We start from the raw sequence: 25,192 nt of genomic DNA, 5'->3' as shown, positions 1-25,192 counted from the left end.
AAGACTATTGCACTTGATCCCTCATCTCTAAACTGACAAAAGGAGTTGAGGATGCTCTTCTCCAGAATTGGAGCATGCTATGCATTCATCACTCTCAGCTGATGATGTCTTGATGAGCAAGAGATCAGAGCTGGGACTTGGTTTCATTCTCTCCGAGAGTTGCCACCTGTTCTTATTCATTTAAAATAAATGTTAGTCATCAGCTCTTTTATTTAAACATTTCTGCAATTTTAAAAACAGCTGAATATACCATGATTAATTCTTCCAGTGAATATCAAGTGGAACCAATAATGTTGATATATTGCCTGTTGAACTGGTGTCTCATTACTTTAAAGCAATATACACTACTTAGGGAATATTGGGCTTTCCAGTGGCCACATATCCAGAAACATTTTTGGAAGATTCTTGCTTTCTGTAACTTTCTAGTGAGCTAAGCCATTTTATTTAAGCTTTCCATACATACTGATCAGAGCCTCCTGCAAATGTTCGCAGCTGTGGAATTGTAAAAATGTCTCAGGAATGGCTGTTGCTTTAATTGAACAACATAGGGTGCAATCCTAACCAATTTTACAGCACTGGCATAGCTGTGCCAGTGGGGCATGTGCTGCATCCTGCAGTTGGTGGGCAGTCACAAAGGCATCCTCGAGGTAAGGCAATGTTTGTTCATTTACCTTGAAGTTGCATTTCCCTTACCTCAGTACTGGAAAGTTGGTTAGGATTGCGCCCATAGTTATTGAATGGTTCTGTAAATGTTTTGTTGCAGACTTAGATGCTTCCAACCATACAGGTTGGAATGGGACATTATGGGAGATTTGCCACTGCCACCAAAAACATCAGTCCTGCACCATCACCACAGCCTCCTCTCTTCTCTGGTAACTTTTGGGACTACAGAATGGGTGATATGACATCACTATATTGCAAGCTTTCCCACTCCCACAAATACCATCTGGTAAATTGAAGGGACTAAAGGAACTCTGTACATGCAAGGTTACATCACACATTTTGTATAACTATACTCTGGTTTCTCTACTGATCGTATTACTAAATATTACTGGGGAAAGAGGAGAAAGGAGACATGGGGTTGCTGTTTTTGACAGCAGCCACACATTTCCCAAACGTCTACTTCCAGTCTTATTCAGAGGTGGGTAACTAGCTCAGGGCCATATCCTGTCCAATTTTCCAGTGCCAGTGCAACTGTGCCAGTGGGGAATGCACTGCATCCTGTGATCGGGAGGTAGTCACAGAGACCTCCATAACGTATGGGAACATTTGTTCCCTTACCTCAGGGCTGCATTGCGGCTGCACCGGCACTGGAAAGTTGGATAGGATTGGGCCCTGAAGCACTGAACACATCAAAAATGTTTTCATTAAAACTGCAAAGTTTTATTGGAGCAATATTTTATCAACATAACTTGCTAAATAAACAAAGCATAGTGCTGGTATAACTTAGTTCCAAGGAGACCAAGCCGCCAGACGGGACACCCTTGGTTCCAATATCACTTCGACTATGAACTCACTAAGTGGCCTTAGGCAATCAGTTCCCTTTTAGCCCCAGCTTCAATATGGGGTATAATATTATTTGCCTTACAAGGTTGTTGTAAAGACAACATCAAGATATGACTGGATTGAGAGTCAAAGCTTCCCTCTAAACAGCTTTAAAACCCCATAGTTATGAGGAGAAGAAATGAGGATTCACTGACCGTGGGGATGGGTGGGGAGAGGAATATAGATAAAACAACCATACTTTCCAATAAAGCCGTGGTTTCCAAACCGTATAGCATCGGAATCCACTTTTTAAAATGACACACTATTAGGACCCACCTAGCTTTACAAGCCTTAAAAAAAAAAAAAAAACCTTTTCCAACTCAAGCCTCTTATCCTTTTTCCTGTGCCGACCTTGAAACCTTATCCTTTTTTGGGGGGGGGGGGTTTCCTTCTAGAGCATTTGTTGAGCTCCATGTTCATTGGCTCAGGACCATTCTGGTAGCCTTGCAATCTCCTTCCCCTGACTTTCTATAGGAACCAAGACACGTTTGCTTACTTGCAAGTAAATGTGACCATGTAGCTTTCACTTTCCAAAGGTCTCAATACATTTATCAGCTTGGAGGGGGAAGCTTCCTTCTTGAGCATTTTTTAGGGTCTGCATTCATCGAATCAGGACTATTCTGGCAATGTTATGTATCTCTTGGCCTGCCCTTTGCAATGGACCAAGACACATCCATCTACTCATGAGTAAATGCACCTGTTCAGCTCCATTTCAGTTTCCTTGCTTGCTATCAGTTAGTCAGTTTTACAACCCATTAATAATCAGAACTCACAGTTGAGGAAACACAGATTTTGCATAAAGTAAGAGGGATTAAGTAAAAGTTACTCATATAATGACATCCACTCCCTGTTCTTGCCTATCCTTGGCCATTTTGGAGCTATTTGCTGTATCTGCAGTGGCCATTTTGAAGCCATTTTTGAAAATTCACAGCAATTTCAAAGCTATCCACAGCAATTTGAAACCTTGGCAGCCATTTTGAAACGATTGGCAGCGATTTTTGAACATACACAGCCAGCTTTGCCATTTTTCAGTTTCTAAGATGACGGTGCCCGGCTTTCTGCAACCCACCAAGAATCAGATCACGACTCACCAAGTGGGTCCCTATCCACAGTTTGAGAAACACTGTACTACAGAGTTAATTCCCACTCTGATATCAGTTGAATTTAACTCTACCTAATGTTCTTTGATTGCAGCTCAAGTTTGAGTATTAACCCTATTTATTAATAATTGGAGATTTGATCAAAAGGACAAGTCTGGTATTCATCAATAGCGCTTTTTCCAAAAGCCAAATGCAGTAAAGTTGCAAAGCAGACAAAGTTCATATAAATCAGTGAATGACCTGTGCTAGGAACTTGATAGGGGAATGTATCTTTGTCTAGTTTGGAATCAGTTTGGTTCTGCTGAACATCTATGTGATTTTTGATACCGCTAAGGGCGCAATCCTAACCACTTATGTTAGTGCTTTCCAGCACTGACATAAGGGCAATGCAGCTCTGAGGTAAGGGAACAAACATTCCCTTACTTTGAGGAGGCCTCCGTGAGTGACACCCAACTGCAGGATACAGCACATGTCCCATTGGCACTGCTATGCCAGTTCTGGAAAGCACTGACATAAGGGGTTAGGATTGCGCCCTAAGTATGTTATCTTTGTGAATTGCCTGGCTAGGCAAGATTGCTGTTTGGGGCACTGTTTTACAGTGACTCTGAACCTTCCTGGTTCAGGTTCCAGAAGGTGGTGCTGGGAGACTCCTGTTTGGCAACGTAGCCATTTTGGCAGCCATTTTCAAGTCTTGTACCGTCCGCAGGTGTGCCGTGGGAGTTTGGGGAAGGATTATTTATTAGCAGAGCCATTAGGGGATGTGAGCCCCCTGTCTGCAGTACAGTTTACCCTGACAATTGTCAAAAGACTGATGGTGTGCCTTGGCAATTTTAGAACCTTGGCTGTGTGCCGTGAGATGAAAAAGGTTGAAAACCATTGGTCTATGGTGTCCCTCAAAGTTCAGTTCTGTCCCCATTCCATTCTGACACCTACGTGAAATTGCTGACACTATGAAACCAGAGATGTCATCCAGAGATTTGGAGCTGGGCATCAGCAATATATGGATGACACCCAACAGTATATCTCATTTCCATTGTTGGCTTAAGGAGGCTGCAAAAAGCCTTAATCAGTGTCTGGTGTCAGTGATAAGGTGGATTAAAGGCAACAAGCTAAAATTAAATCCAGACAACACAGAGATGTTAGTGTCATAATCAGTGACCAAGGAATTTAGATTGTCAAGTTATTCTGGAAGGGGTTGCACTCCTCTTTGAAGGCTCAAGTACGTTATTTGGAAGTGAACCTGGATGTCCAGGTGTCAGCTGTGGTCAGAGCACTGTTAGCCAGCTTTGCTTTATTTGCCAACAGCATCCTTTCTTGTACCGGATAAATCTGTCTATGGTTGCCCATGTGCTGGTGATACCTAGACTTAACTACTATAACACACACTCCTTGAGGCTGCCTATGAAGATTGTTCAGAAGCTATAACTGCTAGTGCACACAGCCACCAGGCAGTTTACTGTAGCTAGAGGTTATGTCATGTTGCATCCCAGGTATTCCATTTTCACCTATTGCCTATATATTTCCAGGAACAATTCAAAATTATTGTGATGGCCTATAAATTACCTAATTGTTTGGGATCTAGTTACTAGAAGGACCATCTCTTTCCATATGTATCTGTCTATCCAGTGTGGTCATTGTGGAACTGTTGCAGGCATCGTCACCATTAGATCTACATTAGGTGGTGACCAGCAACAGGGTGTGTATTGTTATGGCACTTCACTACAATTCACTCCCTATTCACTCCATATTGAGATAAGGACAACCCCCTCTTTGTTCGCATTTCAAAGGGGAGTTAAAACTGCTTTGTTCTGCTTAGTCTTTGTTTATTATTTTTTTCATTTAGTTGTCTCCAGTTTATCTTAATTGTTGGGTTGCTGTTTTATGTTTTCTTTTGTTCTTTCTTTGATCATTTATTTTATTAATGATGTAAGCTTCCTTGAACTTTCCTTCTTGGTTTGGAAAGGTGGAGTAAGAATGCTTTTAAATAAAATAAATATCTCGTGTTTACATAATTGTCTGTCCTTTTTCAGAGTCTTTGGAACAGATTTTTTCAAGACAAAGAGCTTCGTGGAATGATTGAACAAGATGTGACTAGAACGTACGTGTTATCATTAAGCTTTCCAGTCACGAACAAGTTATTCTATATATATAGTAGGGGCAGACAACCTTTGACCTTTCAGCCAGAACCAGCATACCAAAATCTTATGTTTGCTCCCTTTCCCCCCAGAATAGTAGCTCCAGATGAATTGACACATACTGGGAGAACATAGCTGCTCAAGTTCAGAGAAAGGTTATAGTGAGTCAGGTACAGTTCATAGAGACATAAGTACACATTTATTTATTTTGCAATTGCTTTTGAAACCCAGGATTTGATAAATCACATCTCCACGTTGACCTGTAACCATCCTGTGCATGGTGGCATATGTGTATGGTGCTTATCCAACTGAATTGAAGGAGTGTTTTTTTTCCTAAAAGCAAATGAGGGCCCAATCCTATCCAGCTTTTCAGTGCTGATGCAGCCGCAGTGCAGCCCAGAGGTGAAGGAACAAATGATCCCTCACCTTGAGGAGCCTCCATGACTTCCCCGTTGCCACAAGTTGTAGCACACTCCCCATTGGCATGGCTACATCAGTGCTGGAAAGTTGGATAGGACTGGGCCCTGAATGCACAATAACGTAGAACTCTATAAGGGATGTTTCGTGTTTTGTTTTTAATTTGAATTCTTGTTTTTAATTTGAATTATTGAAGTGGGGTTTATTGTAACGTTATATTACAAGGTCTTACATTGGATTAAAGAAATACAGTTTCAGTGAAACAAAAAAAAGAATAAAAGGAACTGACAGATCTTGTGACTAAATTATGTTTGTAATACAAGATTGAACAGATGATTTTCTGTAATTCTTAACACTTAATCGATAAAAAGTGATGTGTAATTAGTGAGAAATGTCATTCATCGAGAGGAATTTAGCATTTCTATTTTTATGTATTACTTTCCTACTGTCAGAGATGCCTTTTAGAAAGCGTCCCTTATTATCATTGTGAATATTCTTTCATCTCCTTAGCCCTTAGGTCATTCCTGTTAAGGAACTTATCAAAACTAGAACTCAGTTCCGGAAAATATTTTGTCAGAGTTAGAACACTGATTGCTCTGAGTAACTCAGATTAAATTCAATTACTTGTTATATGGCATGTTACTGTTCTGTGTGTAGCATAGCCCTATACAGAAATTTGAGGTGAAAAATTGGATCTTGTGGATGTTACAATGTAAAGTTCTGATTAATACCTTCTTCAGTTACTGAAACAATGAGCAAAAAAACCCCTCAACAATGCACAATGCAACAATGACGTCCCTTATTGCTTTATTTTGTATGCCTGTGCCCTAAATATATTTTCAAATGCATTTATGCTGTTAGATGTATAATTAAAATCTGAGTACGCTTTCATGTAAATTTTCACAGATGGTATTTTTTGTTTTTAAATGGGAACAGTTCAGGATGTCTAAGATTATATAAATATCTAAGTTATAATTGGGGAATTAAAGTTCCAATAGTGATAGTTATGCCAGTTACAAAGCCATTGTAAAAAGAATGTGGGCTTCAGACAGCTTGCTCTTGGGCATAGGGAATGATATGCGTAGGATGAATGTGTTCCTCTTTTAAAATAGTGCTAGTAAATGGAAAATCCACATTTACAGCAATTCAAAATGGTTGACTAGTTTCAGATGTTGGGCCTTTTCAGTTTTATCCAACACTAGGCTTTCTGCAGCACTCCAATTTGTAGTAGTTAAAATACAAGGGCTAGCAGTCCTCAGCGTCTGTCCTTCCAGAAGTCACCCCTCCATTCCTTGAGAAAACTCAGAGTTCACTGTTTGCATCTTTAACTGTGATTATTTTTCTGAACATAACTGAAGCAGCTTGCAAAGTGGTTAATTTTCTTCTGTCTGGGTGGTAGAGAAGGAACTCCTCTTTGTACCTCCTACTTCTCTGGTATCCCAATTTCTAATGAAACTCATCTGGCTTGGAATCAAATTCCATTGATTCCAGTTGAATCTATTTCCTTAGGACAGTGGTTTCCAAACTCTCAGGGAGAGTTTGAACCGCAGTAAGTCTTTGTGGGGGCGGGGGGGGGGAGGCAGCAATGCAGTCCCCAGGATCATGTCACTAACACGGCTGCAGGGACTGCAGGGACTAACACGGCTGCAGTCACTAACAGGGCTGCACTCACCAGAAATCGTCCTGGGCTGCGGGGAGCCCTGCGTGAGCGTCTGCAGGACTCCCCAGGTCATCAAAAATGGAAGTGGTGTGATCGCACGCCACTTCCCGTTTTGCGGAGGTGGAGTGTGATCACTCCACTTTCACTTTTAGAAGACTGGGGAACCCTGCAGACACTCGTGCAGGGCTCCCCGCACTCCAGGATGGCTGCTACAGGGACTGGTGAGTGCATCCCAGTCCCTGCAGCCCTGTTAGTGATGCAATCCTGGGGATCGCGTCGCTGCCTCTTCCCTGTTTCCTCACTGCCCCCATCCCTTAAGGTGTCAGAGGCCAGGGCTTTCAGGCTGGGACGTCACGACACCCCAGTTTGAAAACCATTGCCTTAGGAAATAGGAATAAAGCTGTATTCTAAGAAAGCTGGGGTTCCTCCATTCCATTAAAATGAATAGGACAAGTTGATCATAACTAATTTATTTCAATGGTGCTTAGTCAGGATTCACTTTTTTAGGATACAACTATAGTTTATTATACAAACCAGAATCTCACTATGCAGTAGGAATAAGCAGGAGAGAAGAGAGACAGCAGCTGGTAAGGTTGCTAAAAGAAGCATAAATCAAAAATCCCAAGTCAAATTTGTGAGCTCTGTGGTCTACATCATAATGGTTTTTTTTTTCTTTTTCTTTTCCAGGTTTCCTGAAATGCAGTATTTCCAAGAAGAGAATGTGAGGAAGATTCTTACAGATGTTCTCTTCTGTTATGCTCGGGAAAATGAGCAGTTACTTTATAAACAGGTAATGAAACTATCGTACAGGTGGTATCTATTGCCTTGCCATTTTTTTTCCTACATGCTTGACAATTGATTGAACAATAATGTAGGTTTTATTATCTCCAAAGTTGTGTGTGAAGGCTCAGGCAATCAAAGAACTGCTTGTTAGCTATGTGGTAAAGAAAGCTATTCAGGCACATATGCTTCCCACTCAAGATAAGACATTCCCTCAAATTGTTTTCTTCAGTGCTGCTACATCTTATTATCTAAGTTTTTAAAAACTTTTTAAAAACTTTTTTGCTGTAATCTCACTAATGAAAGCTTTCTGCACTCTTCATAAATAGAAATATATATACACCAAATGAACCAATATTTATTTTCAATGAACAATGCAAGCATTTGTTTACCTAGACATAGAGGTAATCAAACCAAGTGAGACAGAAATTAATGGCATTTTATCTGTACGTGCAACTAGAAATTACAGCACAATATGGTGCAAGCCATTTAAAATATTGTTATCAATAGATATGCTGTTGTGAAAGCCATGACCTTACAGGGGAATCATATGTGAAACTGTTACTAGAAAGGAAAAAAGAAAGGACTTTTCAATAGTGTGTGCATATTACAAATGAATGTAGGTGATGCTTCTTATTATTTTTTTCTCATGTTGCCGAAACCAAAAAAGCTTTCAAGCTTTGCCCGCACTCTCCAGGAATTTAATCAACCTTGAGATGATTCTTTCAAAGAAAATCGTTAGAGAAGTCTGTGTTTGAATGTATCTTGTAACAGGTAGTTTTAAGAGAAACAAGGACAATTATAATAATCAACAAAGACTAAACGGGATTGGGAGTAAAAATGGTTTATCAGGCCTGGTTAGTACTTGGATGGGAGACCGCTTGGGAATACCGGGTGCTGTAGGCTTATACCATAGTCTTTCAAGACTGAAGGTTGCCAACCAGAAAAATGCATAACTGGGAAAATGTGACCCATGGCTTTCTCTAAAATAGTGTTTCTCAATCAGTAGTACTTGTTCCACCAGTGGTGCTTGAGGCAGTGTCTGGTGGTTCCCATGGATGCCCAGTTCCTTGATGTGTGGCAGTGAAACCAGCAACACAACGCAACAAGCAGCAGTAGGAGACTTGGCTTGGCAGGTAGAGCTCCAGCATGCACTTTTTGTGTGCTCAGAAAAGCCCTCCTGTATACGCTGAGACTCTTACTAGTGTTTGTCACATTGCATCTGGCCTCCCAATCTGGAAGCAACTGGTGATGATATTATCACCAGTTACTTCTGGTGGTACTTCCAATAGGTGGACCATGAAAAATGGTACAACAGGGGACAAAGTTGAGAAATGCTGCTCTAGAATAATGTATTGCACACAGTATGGAGATGCCATCAAAAATTTGATCTCCATGTCATATTCCCGTTTATAATGTAGGAATACACCTAGTGACAGCAAAGGATATAAACTAAGATTCGAAAAGCCCATCTGATGATTTCATGATTTGGAATAAACGAATCTCAGCATTAGTGGTATGGAAGAGAGCTCAGCATGTGGATGTCTTTTAGATAGTTTTTCTAAGTCATTCATAATGTATAGTTCCACCCTTAGTTTTACTCTTTTTAAAAGTTGCTCCTTTTACCTATTTGCAGGCTGGGCACAGAAATCTAGCTTGCTGTTTCTTTGAAAAGGCAAACACAAGCAATGCCCAGGGCCCAAGCATGAGGGCAGGAGAGAAAGGAGATGCTTGCCCCAGGCCAAAAGGTCAGGTTGGTCTAGCCGGGACCACATTAACTACTATGGGGAAAACATGATGAGAAAAATTATGTTGTAGCTCATCCCTAAGAATGCTTTTGCAACTTTATTTTTCTATATTTACATGGGGTATCCACTTTTTGTAAGATTTGTGAGATTAGCTGGAGTTAATCAGAAGCCGAGTTAGAAAAGAGCAAGTAGCATTTTGAACAAAGAGCTGCCAGCCCAGACCCTCTTCTAGAACGAGGGAGGGGGGAGGTGGAGCAAGTTAAATAAGAGGGAAGGAATGGTGTAAGCTGAAGAAAGAATACATGAACTGCATTCAGGAGAGAGAAGCAGGGGGCAATTCTAAGAGGGAAGAGGGCTTGTTCCCTTGTAACTGTGCCAGTGGTTCCCTGAGAAAGAACAGAGCCCTCTTCCGCCTTCTGATCTACAACTAGAGGTGTTTCTTTCCAGTGAGTGAAACAGGATTACAGCCTAAGCCTTACTGACCCCAGTGGCCTTACGTTTGAGTAAGGTAAATAACATCGTTTTCAAACATCTCTACCCATAATCACTTATTTCAGTGATTTTCAACCTCTCTCATCACAAGGCACACTTGACATGGCACTAAAAAGGTCAAGGCACACCATCACTTTATTGATAATTGACAAGGCACACTGTGCTGCCAATGGGGGACTCCCCCGTCCCCCCAATGGTCCTACTAATATATGACCCTCTCCCAAATTCTTGTGGCACAGCTGGGCACACCAATGTGCATGTCACAGTGGTTTAAAATGACCAGTTTGGGGTTTTTAGACCGCCTTTTTGGTTTATGCACATTTTACCATCCTGACCCCACTCATCCATCTGTAGGAAAGAGAAGAGGGGGAATCCAATAATAAAAGGACTGAATGGAGGGGGGGAGGGAGATGATGGGGGTCAGTGGGGAATGGTGGAAAGGAAGAGGGTCTAGGGCTGCCCTCAGCTCTTCTAGAAACAGTGAGGCAGTCTATGCTGAAGCACTGTATGAGTGTAACTTGCAAACCTCCAGAAGGCAAGGATGCTGTGCAAGCCACGTGGGGGGGGGGGAGGTGGAAGCTGCGATCAACCTCGCCAAGGCAGAGAAGGATGCTGCTGCTGCAGCAAGCTCTGGAGGCTCAAAAGCCCAATCCTATCCACACTTTCCTGGGAGCAAGCACCATTGACTATAATGGGACTTACTTCCGAGTAGACGTGCCTAGCCTTGGGCTCCAAGAGCGCAAGCCCTGCACCCGACAGAGGGGAACACCAGACAGACACCCAGGCTGGCCACTAGACAGAAAGATGAAGCTGGTGGCTGCAGAAGGAAGGGAGAGAGAGAGGGCACTGCAGCCACTGAAAGGTGCAGGCTCCCCCAACACGCACAGGGGAGATCAGTGGGGTGCGGTGCAGTGGGAGAGATCTTGGAGGGGGCGCGCTTGGCACCAGCTGCAGATGCTCGCAGGCTGCGCGGCGCGAGGCGGAGATGTACCTGGCCCAGCAGAGGCGGCCACAGACGCCCCCGGCAGTGTAGCTCGCTGTGGCGGGGGCTGGGGGCGGACCCCGGGGCTGAGGTCAGCGGCGGAGCCCGGACGGCCCTTCAGCGTCGCCAGCAGCAACAGCTGTGAGAGCAACGCGGCGCCCAGTCCCCAAAGCGAGCGGAAGGCGAGCGCCCGCAAGTCCCCTGCGTGGCAACCAGCCAGGGGGCAGCGGAGGCATATTGCGGGCCAGCGAGAGCGGCGGGTGGCACTCAGCCGCCGCGGGAAGAGGGGCTCGCTGGCTGGCACGCGCTCTCCCGCCTGCGGTGGGGCAGGAGGCGGCCCGCGCTCCCACGTGACAGTATTTTTTTGCAGTATTTGCTCCATAAGACGCACACACTTTCCCCCCCACTTTTTTGGGGGGAAAAAGTGCGTCTTATGGAGCAAAAAATACGGTAGTACCCTACGTGCAATGCTCTCTCAAGGACTAGTTCCTATTGGTATTTCCTATGTGCAAGCAGGAGGAGCCATCAAGACACAGCAGTGAGAAGGACAAGCACCATAATATTCAGGGTTGTTGAGTTCCCAGAGCCAGTGGGAATAAGTGCTGTGGATAGGATTAACTGACCCTGGGAAATATATGAATAAGGCTGCAATCCTAGCCACACTTTCCTGAGAGTAAGCCCCATTGAACAAAATAGGACTTACTTCTGAGTAGACCTGGTTAGGCTTGTGCCCTAAATGAGATAGATTTCCATTAAAAGGAAGGTGCCTTATACCAGTCAGATCATTATTCCGTCTTACTCAGCACTGTCTGCTAACTGGCAGGGTCTGTTCAGGGTTTCAGACAGGGGCTTTTCCCAGTACTACCTAGAGATGCCAAGCATTAAATCTGGGACCTTCTGTATGCAGAGTATGTTCTCTACCACTCAGCTATGTCCTGTTCACTCTCAATAGATCCCAGAGACATGGGTCAGTGTCCAAAGGGCAGTTGTCACTGAAGTGTAATTTATATACGTATGTGCCATGTCTGGCTCTAAATATAAATCAAGCATTAGGAAACAGAAGGTTTTAAACAAAAGGACCTATGAAATTATAGGACATCAATCAATTTTCCATTTTTTAAAGCGACGGGGGAGGGGGAAGGAAATAATGACTCGTATTATAAGTTTGTGCTGGACTAAGAGAAATTATGCTTGGACATTGGAAGTAGCCAAGTCATTTTACAGCCCTTTTTAAACATTTTGTTTTATTATGGTTTTAAAACATTCTGTAGAGGGCCTGCATTCCCATGTTTTCTCTTGAAAGAATTTTTCTATCCAGCTTTCTTTAAAAGGGTGGAAAAAGAGGCAAATAGCAACATACCTATCCCATAAGGACATTGAATTTCCAAGATACTAAATAAGAAAAATATTTTAATCTGACCAACTACAATTAGCACTGAGGGCCCGATCCTGAACAGTACATGCTGGCTCACCGCCAGTGCATACTGTCACAAACATGCCATAAGACATGTTTGTGAGCCCTTACTGCAGGCCCAGCGCTGGAGCTATCCCAGTGCAAACCCATGCTGGGCCACCTCAGGCACTGGATCTGTATTCTGCCACCCAGTGGTTGCCCAGACCACTGGGTAGCAGTGGGGGTGTGGGGGGAGGCGGTTTCTTGGTTATATTGGAGTCATGTTGTTGGGTGTCTGGGGCTGCATCTTGCTCTGGTTCCCCCATACACCAGTGATGCACTGAGTTCTACTACTGCTACTGGTACTCAGTGTTCAGCCTGACCAGTTGTGCCCTCTGATGGATGCAGCCTCTTGATTAGTGCCTCTGGTCAGCCCCTCAATTCACACACTTGTCCCACGTTATTGTCTTAAGGTTGTTTTGATATGAGAAGCTTTTTGTGGAGGGTAGAAAAATAGTTTGATCATGTATGAACAATGTTTGTTTTCAGAAACGGTGACCCAGTTGTGCTAAAAGAGATAGGTAGATTAAATGAACACCACTGATTAATTTATTTCACAAGCAAGTTATTCTTTTATCTTTAGTACAGTTTAATCTACCCCCTTATATTCAAAATCTTATAGATTCTTTGGAAAGAAATAATTCTTTCCTGCATAAGGACTAAGAATTTAGACAAATCAATTAAACAAAAACACACACACCAAAAAAACTTCTGAGTTTCTTCACAAGCTGTTAAAGCTATTATTTTGTACTAGGTGACACCCCGTTTAACATAGACCATATTGTTAATAGTTATGGGATTTTATTGAATTAATGAGACTGTTATCATGTAGTAGAATGTCTTGCTGAGTTAATTGAAACTGCAGAGATTATATAAATGGTATTAATGAACTTTGACTGCCTGGTGCCTCAGCTTTAATAAAGACTGCTTGGTGGGCTAAATGAACATAGGCAGATAAAAGAACAGGTTCAATTTTGTGAGCCTACAGGCTGTTAACCAAAGAAAACTTTTTCACCTCTGTTTTTGAATAGTGTCATTTCCACAGTGCAATAATTTAGAAGATGGTTGATCCCCGGCTAAAGAGGCTGAAGCAAACACAAGACATTTCAGTAACTGAATATTTATATTGACAAAATGTTAACTTCAGTAGCAGGGATTTATGGTGTGATGCTGATTGGTGCTTGAGTAATGGAGTTACATTTTGTATTTTCATACTCTTTAGCTATTGCAACCCCATTCCAAACAAATGAACATAAGAAGCTTCTTTACACTTTACTGCTCCATCTAGCTTAGTATTGTCAACTGTGACAATAGTGACTCTCCCAAGTTTTAAACTTGCATCTTTCCTGGCCCTACCTGAAGATGGCAGACTGTGAACTTTGTTGTCATTGTCTTTATTTTTGAATGCACTCTGGCAACAACATACGCAGTGGTCAGGGTGGTAACTTCATGACGTCACATAACGTTGTGTGACATTGACGTCACTTCTGGGTTCTCCTCTCTAGAGAGTGTCATTTTGGGGTTTTCCTCTCCCAAGGAGACATTGGTAGCAGTGACAGCTTTGCAATCCTTGTGATCTGGCTGCCCTTTTCTGGATTGCCTCCTCATGTTTTGGCAACTTTGCAGTCTGCTGCCACCCTTCTTTTGAGGCTCAGTGAGACTCTCCACTTGCTTGACTTTAATAGGAACTGCTGAGTTGCGCCCCCCCCCTTTCAAGTGACAGCCAGGACGGTGCTCTGTATTGTATTATTATAAAATACTTATATACCACTTTTCAACAAAAAAAAGTTCACAATGCTGTTTATATAGGGGAAAAAGGGAAAGTTAAATGGCTCCTTATCCAGAGGGCTCATAATCTAAAAAAGACACAAGAAAGACACCAGTAAATACACAAATGGAAGGGAAAGAAAACCTCAAGAAAAGAAAACCTCAATTGTGACATGTTTATTTTTCACATGTTTATGCCACCCTTCCTCCAAGGAGCTAAGGGTGGTGTAGATGGTTCCTCCCCACCTTTTGTCTTCACATCAACTCTGTGAGGTGAGTAAGACTGAGAGATAGTGACTGGCCCAAAATCACCCAGGAAGCTTCATGGCTGAGCAGAGATTTGAATCTGGATCTTCTAGTTCTCAGTCCAGCCCCTGAACCACTGTACCATCCTGGCTCTCAGAGTTGCAGCCAGAGTTAAAGGAGGGAAGAAAAGTACCCCTCCGTGCTACTAGGGTAACAAACAGGTGTGTTTAGGGGTTGTCGGGCTGGCAGGGATTACTGGTGAGGCAGGACTGACATTCTTCAAGCTCTCACTCAGAAACTTGAGTTTGGGGAGTTCATACCACTTGGTGGGGTGGAGTATAAAGCCTCCAAAAAACTGTATATGAACCCAAATGAGGAGAACTTTTGACAGTACCTCTTGAGTTGGTTATCCAATTTATTTCCAAAGTGACTTACGTGACAGAGTAGTAGTGAAGCACTTTGAGTAAATAGCTAATCAAAAGCTGAAAGACTAACAAATGTACCTGATCAGTAGTGAATCAATTTCTGCAGAGTCCAAGCTTTGTTTTATTAACAACACAGGGATTCTCAAGAGGATTAAAGGTGCTGGATAGCCAATAGTTATTGATTTTCCTTTGGAAGTCTTATCCCACATGCTCAGCTTATCTGTTTGTAAGCAGTCTTTCCAATATGACCTTAAGGCAATGTTTTATGACTGACCCTGCAAGTTAGAGGCATGAGCAATATTTGGGGAAGGTTTAAACTATTCTTTTGTGCTGAAACAAGATCATTTAATTCAGCAAACCAACTGCAATTTAAAATGGCAAGAAATTGAACTACTCTGTTGCTGGCCATTTCTCTTATATTGCGAACAGAGGTCAATTTTCCCTGTGTGATCAGTTATAAATATCAGAAGCAGAAGAATGGAAGTGATTGTACAGAACATTTTCAACAGCAATTTTTTTTAGCATAAATAGTATGGAAATAGTACATTTGTATTTACAGAATAGTCACAATTTTTTAAACTTCCTTTGGAGTGTTGGAAATTGTCATAATCCAAAGTGTGAAATTATGTGGATGAAGTTGAAACAACTGAAGAATTTTCTTTTGGGAGAATTTTTAATATGTTTAACTGATCAGCATAACTGGGGGTCAGAAGGACTTGAACCCAGAAATTGCTTTACCTTTTTTTAAAGTGAGTTGTGCATTTCTCTTAAATGTATCTTGCATGTATCTCTTGCATGTATCATGCAGCATCTCTAGTAGAGAAACTAGATTGCTTTTTACTTATGGCCTAACATAAACTGAAATACCTAGTAAAGATTGTGAGTGTGGACTTCCCACCTTAGAGTGGGAGTGTGGAATCAAGTGAATTGGACTAGCTGCCATTCAAAATATTTCCAAACCTCTGTTTTAGGTTTTTATAAATTGCTCTTCACTTTCCATTAATTTACTGATAGTTCAAATTTGGAAAACTTTGGGATAACTTCTGCTATATTTCTTAGTTGTCCTTTTATGCATGTCTTTCCAAGGTTGGTCAGAAGTGCAATTGTTTATAAAGTAATTCTTGTATAGATCTTGGTGTGTCTGCTGCAAGGTGAATTGATGTCTATTGACATCTTTCTATTTAAAAAATGGGATGAATTTCCTGCCTGTACTTTATAGGAGAGTAAACTCTTGATTTCACTGTAATTTACAGTAATGCTATTGGATATTAATCATTTTTATGGTACGGTGATTTTTCTGGCTCATTAAACTGAGAGGTGAAAAATTCCTGACACACAAAGTAAAATCTTGTATTTTGTATCTTCAAAAAAATTAGGGCATGCACGAACTCTTAGCCCCTATTGTCTTTATTCTTCATTGTGACCACCAAGCTTTTCTACATGCAAGTGAAGCTGCACAACCAAGGTAAGAACCTTGATATTTCTTAACTCAGTATAAACTGTGTATTGACCCTAAAATCATGTGTGCATCAGTGAATGAGTGTCAAAGCCACAACTTGCAATTATGATGTAACAGCAGAAAGGGAATGGGCTGTAACTCATCAATAGCAGGTTTAGAATAGCAGTTTTACGCTCAGAAAGCTGCCAGTGTCCACACAGTAGTAGAAGAGGATCCACTGCTGATAGTGCCTGATTTTGCTGCTCATTTATCATATTTGCATCCTAACCCTCAGTCAGGAGGAGATGAGCAAGACAGTTCAAGCAAGCAGCCCACAGAGAAAAATGCAGGCTATTAAAACAGGGGAGGGGGTCATCTTTGAGAGCGTATTGTCCCAAGGCCCCCTCCAACCTGGAAATGCAAACTCCGATAGGGCAGCAACCTTGCAGATGAAACATCCCAGGTTCAATTCCTGGCATACTGCAAGTAAGGCTGGGAACAACCCTAACTTGGAACGCTGGAGAGTCACTGTCAGTCAGCCAGTATAGACAATCTTAAGTTAGACCAATATTTTGACTCAGTATAAGACAACTTCTTGTAGATAACTGATGTAAATGTTAGTAGTGGTGTAATACGACATGATCACAAGGCCCTGAAGCTTTTCATCCCCTGTGCTGTCCACTTCTATCTTCGCTGTCAGGTCTGCAAGTAATAAGTGTCAATCTGTAGTTGTGCCTATGTGCTAAGCAATAAAATACAATTTTACAGGTGACTTCTGAAGCTAATATTTGTGCAGTTTTATTACACATTACGTAACTATAATTTAATTTCAAAATATGTCACTTAATAAGTGGTATGTTCAAGCATAAATCTTTCACTTCACACAAATGGTGAATGCATAAATATTCCAATAAATGTTTAGGTGTGAATTGCATTTTGGTGCTTTTATTGTTTTGTAAATAAAGCTTTTAGTTTTTCTTTTTAAAGCCAGTTGCATGTTGGAATCAGTTATCATTTCTCCGCATGTTCCTTCTAGTCCTATGGCATTCACCCCAGGCATCTATTAGTATTAAAAATCCATTTGATTGTCCGTTACCCACATGATTTCTTTCATAAGATTTTTCAAGAGCACTTTTAGTTGTTGGAATGCTTCATCCCCAAGAATAATCTACAACTTCACATGGAACATTCTTCTGATTTAAATAATGGCTTTTTTTAGCAAGCACATTTCCTCTCATAATGGGAAGTGAATATCTTACATTGCCAAAGAGATTATTCGTGCTATCAGGTTTTGAAATAGCCACCACCAATTGGGGTTTAGGAGCATAGGAGGTTACCTTTTTATAGTGAGTCGGATTATTTGGTCCATCTGGCTCATGGTTTCTTTTTATATATATATATATATATATATATATATATATATATATATATATATATATATAATGCTTTATTTATTTATTACAGATACAGGTAAGGAAAATTGGATAGACTTAGGGCTAGGACTACATAGGTTACACACGAGGGTGGTGGCCATCGATTACAACAAACATTAATCCAAACGAAATTAATAATCAATACAAAAATTATCATATTCTTTAACCCAACTGGTTAATACTTTAACATTCCATATTTTTCCTCTAACCTTATCTATCCCATCATAAAAAAACACTTCAAACTTTTACTTTTACACTCTTCTTACCACTAAACTAGTCTCTAAAATAAAATCTTTCTTATCTGATTCTTAATTTCTAATATGAGATCTAAAAAAGAAGTCTCCGATTACCATGGTATTACCTCCTTCAATATCTCTTATAACATGTTATACATCATTTTCCATAACTATCCAATCAAAAAAGGCTTCAAATTTTTACTTATAGACTCTTCTTACCACTAAACTAACCTCAAATACAATCTCTTATCTGATTCTTAATTTCTAATATCACATCTAAAAACAAATATCTCCAATTACAATAATATTATACTTCGCTTATCCACCACATATTTATTAACCCAAAATACAGGTTTAATATTTTCTCCAAAATAAATTGACATCTATAATTTATTTTATTTACCTTCTTTTTTATAAAATAACCCTTTTATTTGTCTTAATACCACTATATTTTACACAATACTTATATTCCAAAATTGCAGTTCCATCTAATTTATTTCATATATTTACCACTTTAATTTTCACAATACTTATATTCCAAATTCCCTTTTCATCCACTTTAGTTTAATCTAATTAATAAAATATTTATCTTAATACCACTTAATTTCCACAATATTTATATTTCAAATTTTCATTTACATCTATTTTAATTTAATATGTTTAAAAAAATTCTATTTATTATTCAACCATTTCGCCCTTCTTCTTATTGTTTACTTTGTACTCTATCTTATTGGTGTTCCCTCTTAGTCCTCCTACTGGTTCTTCCACTTCCTCTTTTTCTTCTTAAGTCCCCCCCTCTGTTTTTCTTTCTTCTTTTTCATTCTGTTATTCTTGAATTCAATCCATAAATTCTTCCTCTTCTTGAGACAGCTTGCTCTCTGAACATTTCGTCTTTTTTCTTCCTTAAGATTCCCAGTTATTATAACAATTGCTTCTTCCATCTCGTGTCCCATTTCAAAATACTCCACTTCTTTAACTTCACCTGACATCTGATCCATTCTTTTTTCTTCTCTATTGTTTATAATCTGTTCCCGCGAGTTTACAAGGGAGGAGCTTATTTGCCCAATTTGTTCAGAGAGTTCTCTGACTTGTTGCTCCATTTCTCTTCTAAAATCCATCAGAAAGTCCACCAACAAGGCCTGGCTTTCTTGATCATCTTTTAGATTTTCAAAAGCCATTTTTATCAACACCAACTCGAGCCACTTCCTGCAGGGCTACTTTCTAATTTTGTATCCAGGGCTACTTTCCAAATTTTTATATCCAAAAAAGTCAATCAAATCCACAGTCAAATTAGGTTAGTATGCCTTTAAATGACCAAAAGAAAAGAAAAAAATTTCAAGCCTCTTGCTGAGAAACCAAAACCAGCAGTGTCCAGGCTTAAATAAAGACTTTTTGCTGGGAAAATGAAGGTAAACTTTATTTCCTTCGTTGAAGATTACTTATTTATTTCTCTTCAGTACATACCATTAAAAAATATATAATCTTGTACTTACTCCAGCAGGGGAAATACCAATTCACCTATTCCCCCCCTGGGTGGCTAACGGCCAGCGTGAATAATCTTGAATTATCTCCTCCTCCTCCAGACTTCTTACTTACAGTTCTCAGTAAAACTTTTTAACGAGCCAAGTTCACTCACTCTTAATAGCTTTTTTCGCTACAATGTTGTTGTATCTAGGCCGTGGGAGGACGGGTTTTCAGCTCTCCGAGCTTCTCAAAGATGTCGCCCGGGATAGATAAGCTTCAGCACAGAGCAAAACAGAGAGAAATCCTTGAAATTGCCTGTTTCTAAGGACCCCCCGTTCAAGCTCTCAGTTCTTCGTAACGTCTTCCTGGCACCGAAGCGTGCCTTAGTTGTTTAGGCACATGAAAACATATCTATTTCGAAGTCTCTTCGGGAACCCCCGAAGTTCACTGCAACTTCGCTGAAAGTTAGTTCCGCCCCCCCGGCTCATGGTTTCAAACAGCTGTTTTTCCCTGACCTACCTGGAGATGGTAGAGGTCAAACCTTATAGAGGTTCTATAACCTTCTATAAGGTCACGAACTTCTATAAACCTTCTATAAGGTCACGAACCTTATAGAATTCTTTGAAAAGGTCGACAGGCATGTGGATGCGGGAGAACCCATGGACATTACATATCTGGACTTTCAGAAGGCGTTCGACACGGTCCCCCACCAAAGGCTACTAAAAAAACTCCACAGTCAGGGAATTAGAGGACAGGTCCTCTCATGGATTGAGAACTGGTTGAAGGCCAGGAAACAGAGAGTGGGTGTCAATGGGCAATTTTCACAATGGAGAGAAGTGAAAAGCGGTGTGCCCCAAGGTTTTGTCCTGGGACCGGTGCTTTTCATCCATTTCATAAATGACCTGGAGACAAGGGTGAGCAGTGAGGTGGCTAAGTTTGCAGATGACACCAAACTTTTCCGAGTGGTGAAAACCAGAAGTGATTGTGAGGAGCTCCAGAAGAGATCTCCAAACTGGCAGAATGGGCAGCAAAATGGCAGATGCGCTTCAATGTCAGTAAGTGTAAAGTCATGCACATTGGGGCAAAAAATCAAAACTTTAGATATAGGCTGTTGGGTTCTGAGCTGTCTGTGACAGATCAGGAGAGAGATCTTGGGGTGGTGGTGGACAGGTCGATGAAAGTGTCGACCCAATGTGCAGCGGCAGTAAAGAAGGCCAATTCTATGCTTGGGATCATTAGGAAAGGTATTGAGAACAAAATGGCTATTATTATAATGCCGTTGTACAAGTCGATGGTAAGGCCACACCTGGAGTATTGTGTCCAGTTCTGGTCGCCGCATCTCAAAAAAGACATAGTGGAAATGGAAAAGGTGCAAAAGAGAGTGACTAAGATTATTACGGGGCTGGGGCACCTTCCTTATGAGGAAAGTCTATGGCGTTTGGGTCTCTTCAACCTAGAAAAGAGGCGCCTGAGGGGGGACATGATTGAGACATACAAAATTATGCAGGGGATGGACAGAATGGATAGAGAGATGCTCTTTACACTCTCACATAACATCAGAACCAGGGGACATCCACTAAAATTGAGTGTTGGGAGAGTAAGAACAGACAAGAGAAAATATTTCTTTACTCAGCGTGTGGTTGGTCTGTGGAACTCCTTGCCACAGGATGTGGTGATGGCGTCTGGCCTGGTCACCTTTAAAAGGGTATTGGACAAGTTTCTGGAGGAAAAATCCATTACGGGTTACAAGCCATGATGTGCATGCGCAACCTCCTGTTTTTAGAAATGGGCTATGTCAGAATGCCAGATGCAAGGGAGGGCACCAGGATGCAGGTCTCTTGTTATCTGATGTGCTCCCTGGGGCATTTGGTGGGCCGCTGTGATCTACGACTGAGCTACAACCCTCCCTGAAAGAATGAATCCAGGAACCTTCCCTTTTGTTTTTCCTTCCAAGATACTATCAGTCTACTGATATTATCAATAAGAGAGGGGAGGATGTTCATACACAGGATATGCTGACTGCTACCCCATTAAATATTCTGTAGATGATACCAAATCTATTAGACAGCCTGATAATGTTTGGAGTTGGTTGGTTAACCCCTTGCACCAGCAGAAGTCATTTCAATGTACACATGGAGGGGTCTGAAGATTTTCCATCCCTGTTAATCCTCTCCCCCATTCTTGTTGCATCACAGTTTGTCAACTGTATAATCCTGCTCATCCCCTATGATTGTCAAATAGGACCTGCCCTGCTTAGGATACCGCCACCATCTGAAGGCAGTAGTGGCTAGGTTCAGGGCCTTTTCTGTTGCGGCACCATGTTTCTGGAATCAGTTACTAGCATATTTGAGAACAACCTCCTCTTTATATGGTTTCCAGAGTGGTCTAAAAACGTATTTATTTCGCTTGTCCTTTGAGGACGGAGGAGGAACCTCCTAGGAATCTTTTTTATCCTTGATTGCTGTTTTTATGCCACTGTGTTTGTGCTGTTGCTGTTTTTATACTTTTATCCATATTGTTTAACTTTGTAATTTTAAACTGCTTTCAGTGGTTTTTATTCTTATGTTTTTATATGTTTTTATTATTGTACTTTTATTTTCTAATTGTATACCACTTTGAACATGGGAAATGTATTATATAAAACTTTTAAATAAATTAATTAATAAATAAAATCTCAAGAGTGACTTTTCAGAGATTACAAGAAACTACAGCAGGAAGTAGGGCTGAAAAGTCTCCAGAATGGTTGGGGGTGGTGTTCCATATCAATATTTGAATCCCAGACCAAAGTGTGCTGGACATATGAAGAAGAGTCAGATTTCTTAAAGTAATCTCATATTGTCCATAATTATTCTCCTGCTTCTCCACTAGAACTGTAGCCAGAGAAGAGAATGGATAAGAGGTGTTGTCACTGATTAATTGCTGCTAAAAAGTGATAAAAAGAGTTTCTATTAAAATGAATTACTGTTTTGATATTGTGTGTTTGACCAGTAACTGTATTTTTTGTTTTCAACAAACAATGATAGATTGTGCAGTGATCAATTATTCTGGATCAAGCATATTCAAATAATACATTGTGGCATTCAGTAATTTGTTATTTGGAATAATTAGATGGTTACTTCATTGTAGTGGAGACAAGGCAGCTAATTTGTTTTTGATCTTTAGAGAGAGTAAGGACTTCATCTGTCTTCAGTAGAGTTACTCTTTTTAATTATAAAGAGTATTTTATATACAGTTCTTCTACAAGTTATCAGAGAAATTTTCTAGAAAAACTCAAATGCATTTTTTTTAACAGTGAAGAAATGAAAGTTCTGTTGAACCCTGAATACTTGGAACATGATGCCTAGTAAGTTTCAGTTACTTCCTTTTCTTGTATTTTCTGTTTGTACCATTATTAGCAACTTTAGCTGATGCACAAAGTGTGCCCATTTCTGTCTCAGTAAAAGATGGCTACAGTTATTCACACTTTGGTCATCTCTTCTTTCAGCATGCTCTGTGTGCCTTTGAAAGAGCCTTCAGATATTCCCAAACAAGACAAAATGCAGTTGTGATGGTTCAGAAAGGCTATTCAAGTTGCCAGGGAGCTCAATCCTATCTAAATCCCTACACACCAATGCAATAGTGTCTGGAATTTTGGGCAGCTGAAGGCCTCCTCAGGGTAAGGGAACATTTGTCCCCTTGTCCCGGAGTAAACCCCAGCAGCTGCTATGGTTCAACTTGGGCCTGCACCAACTCAATCGCTGGCACAAGCCTGAGTTGATCTGTGAAGGGGGATTAGGCCCAGGAAGGGCATCAGAATTCAGAATTTAACCCTTGCCCCCTCCTGGGTTTAATCTGGTCTCTCCTCCACCCTGTACAACCCCCACTCTGCCTCCTTCCAAGCCCCTCTGCTGGCTTAGCTTCTCTAGCAGGTCTCCAGGGCTCCACCAGCATGCAGAAGGCCGCTCCACCAGCAGACCTGCAGCATGCACCAGCATTTGCTGCTTTGCAACTGCCATAAAGCAGCGTCTGCTTGTACAACACTAGGTACTTTAAGGGTTTTTTTCCCCATCTGTAAATGCCTGTCTCCTGAGATCAACTGAGAAAGTTCTCTTGTGTTCCATTGCCATCAGATGTTTGGCCAGTAGGGACACACCTTCTCTGTGTTAGCTCCCACCCTACAGGACTCCCTGCCTTAGAAAGTGACTGGTCTTTTTCCCAGCCTATGGTTTGATACAAGCTGAAAATTGGTTCTCCCCATCCAGCAAGACTTCTTCATTCTCCACTGATGCTTTTCCCTGCAACTTTTCTTGATTTGCAGTTGTCTTGGTTTTAGTGTGTGTTGGCTGAGCTTTGGATATTTGCTTCAACTGTTGCCATATTTTTTTAAAAAATTATTGTATCGTTTTTGCTGTTTTTAATTATATAAGCAGTTGTAACTTAGTTTCTGAAGAAAGACATGAAAATCATGTTTATTTAAAACTTTATTTCTTTTCAGTGCAATGTTCACTCATCTTATGAAAACTGCAGAACACTGGTTTTCAACCTATGAGCATGACAGTCAAAAGGTAAATACTGATAAATCCCATTGAAATCCAGTATTTTAAATATTTTTATCACATGATTATCTAATAAGAAGTGAGGTTGGGACTAATATTTCTAACTAAGTCTGAGTAAACTCTGAGTTAAGAGATCAAATGTTGACTGGGAACCATTGGAAGATAGTGAAACAACTGAGTTGTGACTAACTTAAGTCCAATTCATTTCAACAGGATTTAGAAATTCTAGCTTTCATAGTATTCAACTCTTTAAAGTTGTCAGTCACTTTGACTGACTCACAATTTCTCCAGTCACACTGTGAGTAAAACAGTGTGTCTGTCATATTCATTTTATTTTATAGTTCAACTTTTGTCGTAGCTTGTATATGACACCAGAACAATAGCAATGTTAGTCTTGTGTAGCAGGAGAAACAGAGATGGTGAAGACAGAATGGTGGGCACCCATGAATCCCTCCTGTGGATAAATGTATGAACTCCAGATTGCATCTAGACTATATCACTTAGCTGTAAGTTAGCAGTAAGCCAGTGATTTTCAACCACTGTGCCGTGGCACATTGGAGTGCTGCAAATAGTCTGCAGGTGTAGTGTGGAAGCTTGGGGGAGGGTCATATATTAGTAGGACCATTGGGAGATATGAGCCCTTAGCCAGCAGTGTGGCCTACCTTATCAACTGTCAAAAAACTGAGGGTGCCTTGACAATTTTAGTGCCTTCTCAGTGTGCCATGAGATGAAAAAGGTTGAAAAAGGTTTAAAATAAATAAATAATAAACTGCTGCAATAAGTGATGGACTATGTGATCCTGCCTACTCCCATTTCTTAATTTATCTAGAACTGGATATTGCAGTATTTCATAACTTCCTGTGCAACATATGAGGTTTCAACATTTTAATGTTTTGTTTTTGTTTTTCCCTTTCTTTATTTTATTCCTGACTTTGTAGGGTAGTTAATTTTAACTGTAACAAAGTAATGTTATAGTCTGAAATCCTACTGGCAGAATCCTACTTAGTTTCTCTCCAGGGAAAACACAGCAACTGGGGATATAATATTTACACTTAAGCATTTATTAATAAGAAATTGTTGCTTTTAATGGACTTTTAATCCATTTATTTAACTATGCATTTCAATTTCTTCCTTCCTTCCTCTCCTGTCACTAGGAGAAAGAATCGACAATGACCCCTATCCCTTTTGCACGACCTCAAGATTTAGGGCCATCAATTGCTATTGTAGCAAAAGTCAACCACATTCAAGACCATTTGCTAAAGAAGCATGATACTGAACTCTACATGCATTTGAACAGGCTAGAGATTGCGCCACAGATATATGGACTGTAAGTGTT

At 40.7% G+C, this 25,192-nt stretch overlaps 1 protein-coding gene across 4 annotated transcripts in view; it reads left to right on the top strand.

The window, feature by feature from the left end:
• The window catches only part of TBC1D5 (TBC1 domain family member 5), a 354,766-nt gene that overhangs the window by 217,248 nt on the left and 112,326 nt on the right, over positions 1-25,192 (top strand). For all 4 annotated transcript variants that reach the window (XM_066628542.1, XM_066628543.1, XM_066628540.1 and 1 more), the window contains 6 exons: positions 4,676-4,743; positions 7,545-7,647; positions 16,127-16,215; positions 22,614-22,664; positions 23,796-23,865; positions 25,011-25,183. In XM_066628542.1, the coding sequence (XP_066484639.1) occupies positions 4,676-4,743; positions 7,545-7,647; positions 16,127-16,215; positions 22,614-22,664; positions 23,796-23,865; positions 25,011-25,183 (554 nt within the window). The remainder of the gene's footprint in view (positions 1-4,675; positions 4,744-7,544; positions 7,648-16,126; positions 16,216-22,613; positions 22,665-23,795; positions 23,866-25,010; positions 25,184-25,192) is intronic.

Source organism: Tiliqua scincoides, chromosome 5, assembly GCF_035046505.1.
Source record: "Tiliqua scincoides isolate rTilSci1 chromosome 5, rTilSci1.hap2, whole genome shotgun sequence".
NCBI lineage: Eukaryota > Metazoa > Chordata > Lepidosauria > Squamata > Scincidae > Tiliqua > Tiliqua scincoides.
The sequence above is the reverse complement of the archived record's forward strand: the minus strand, read 5'-3'. Positions and strand labels throughout refer to the sequence as shown.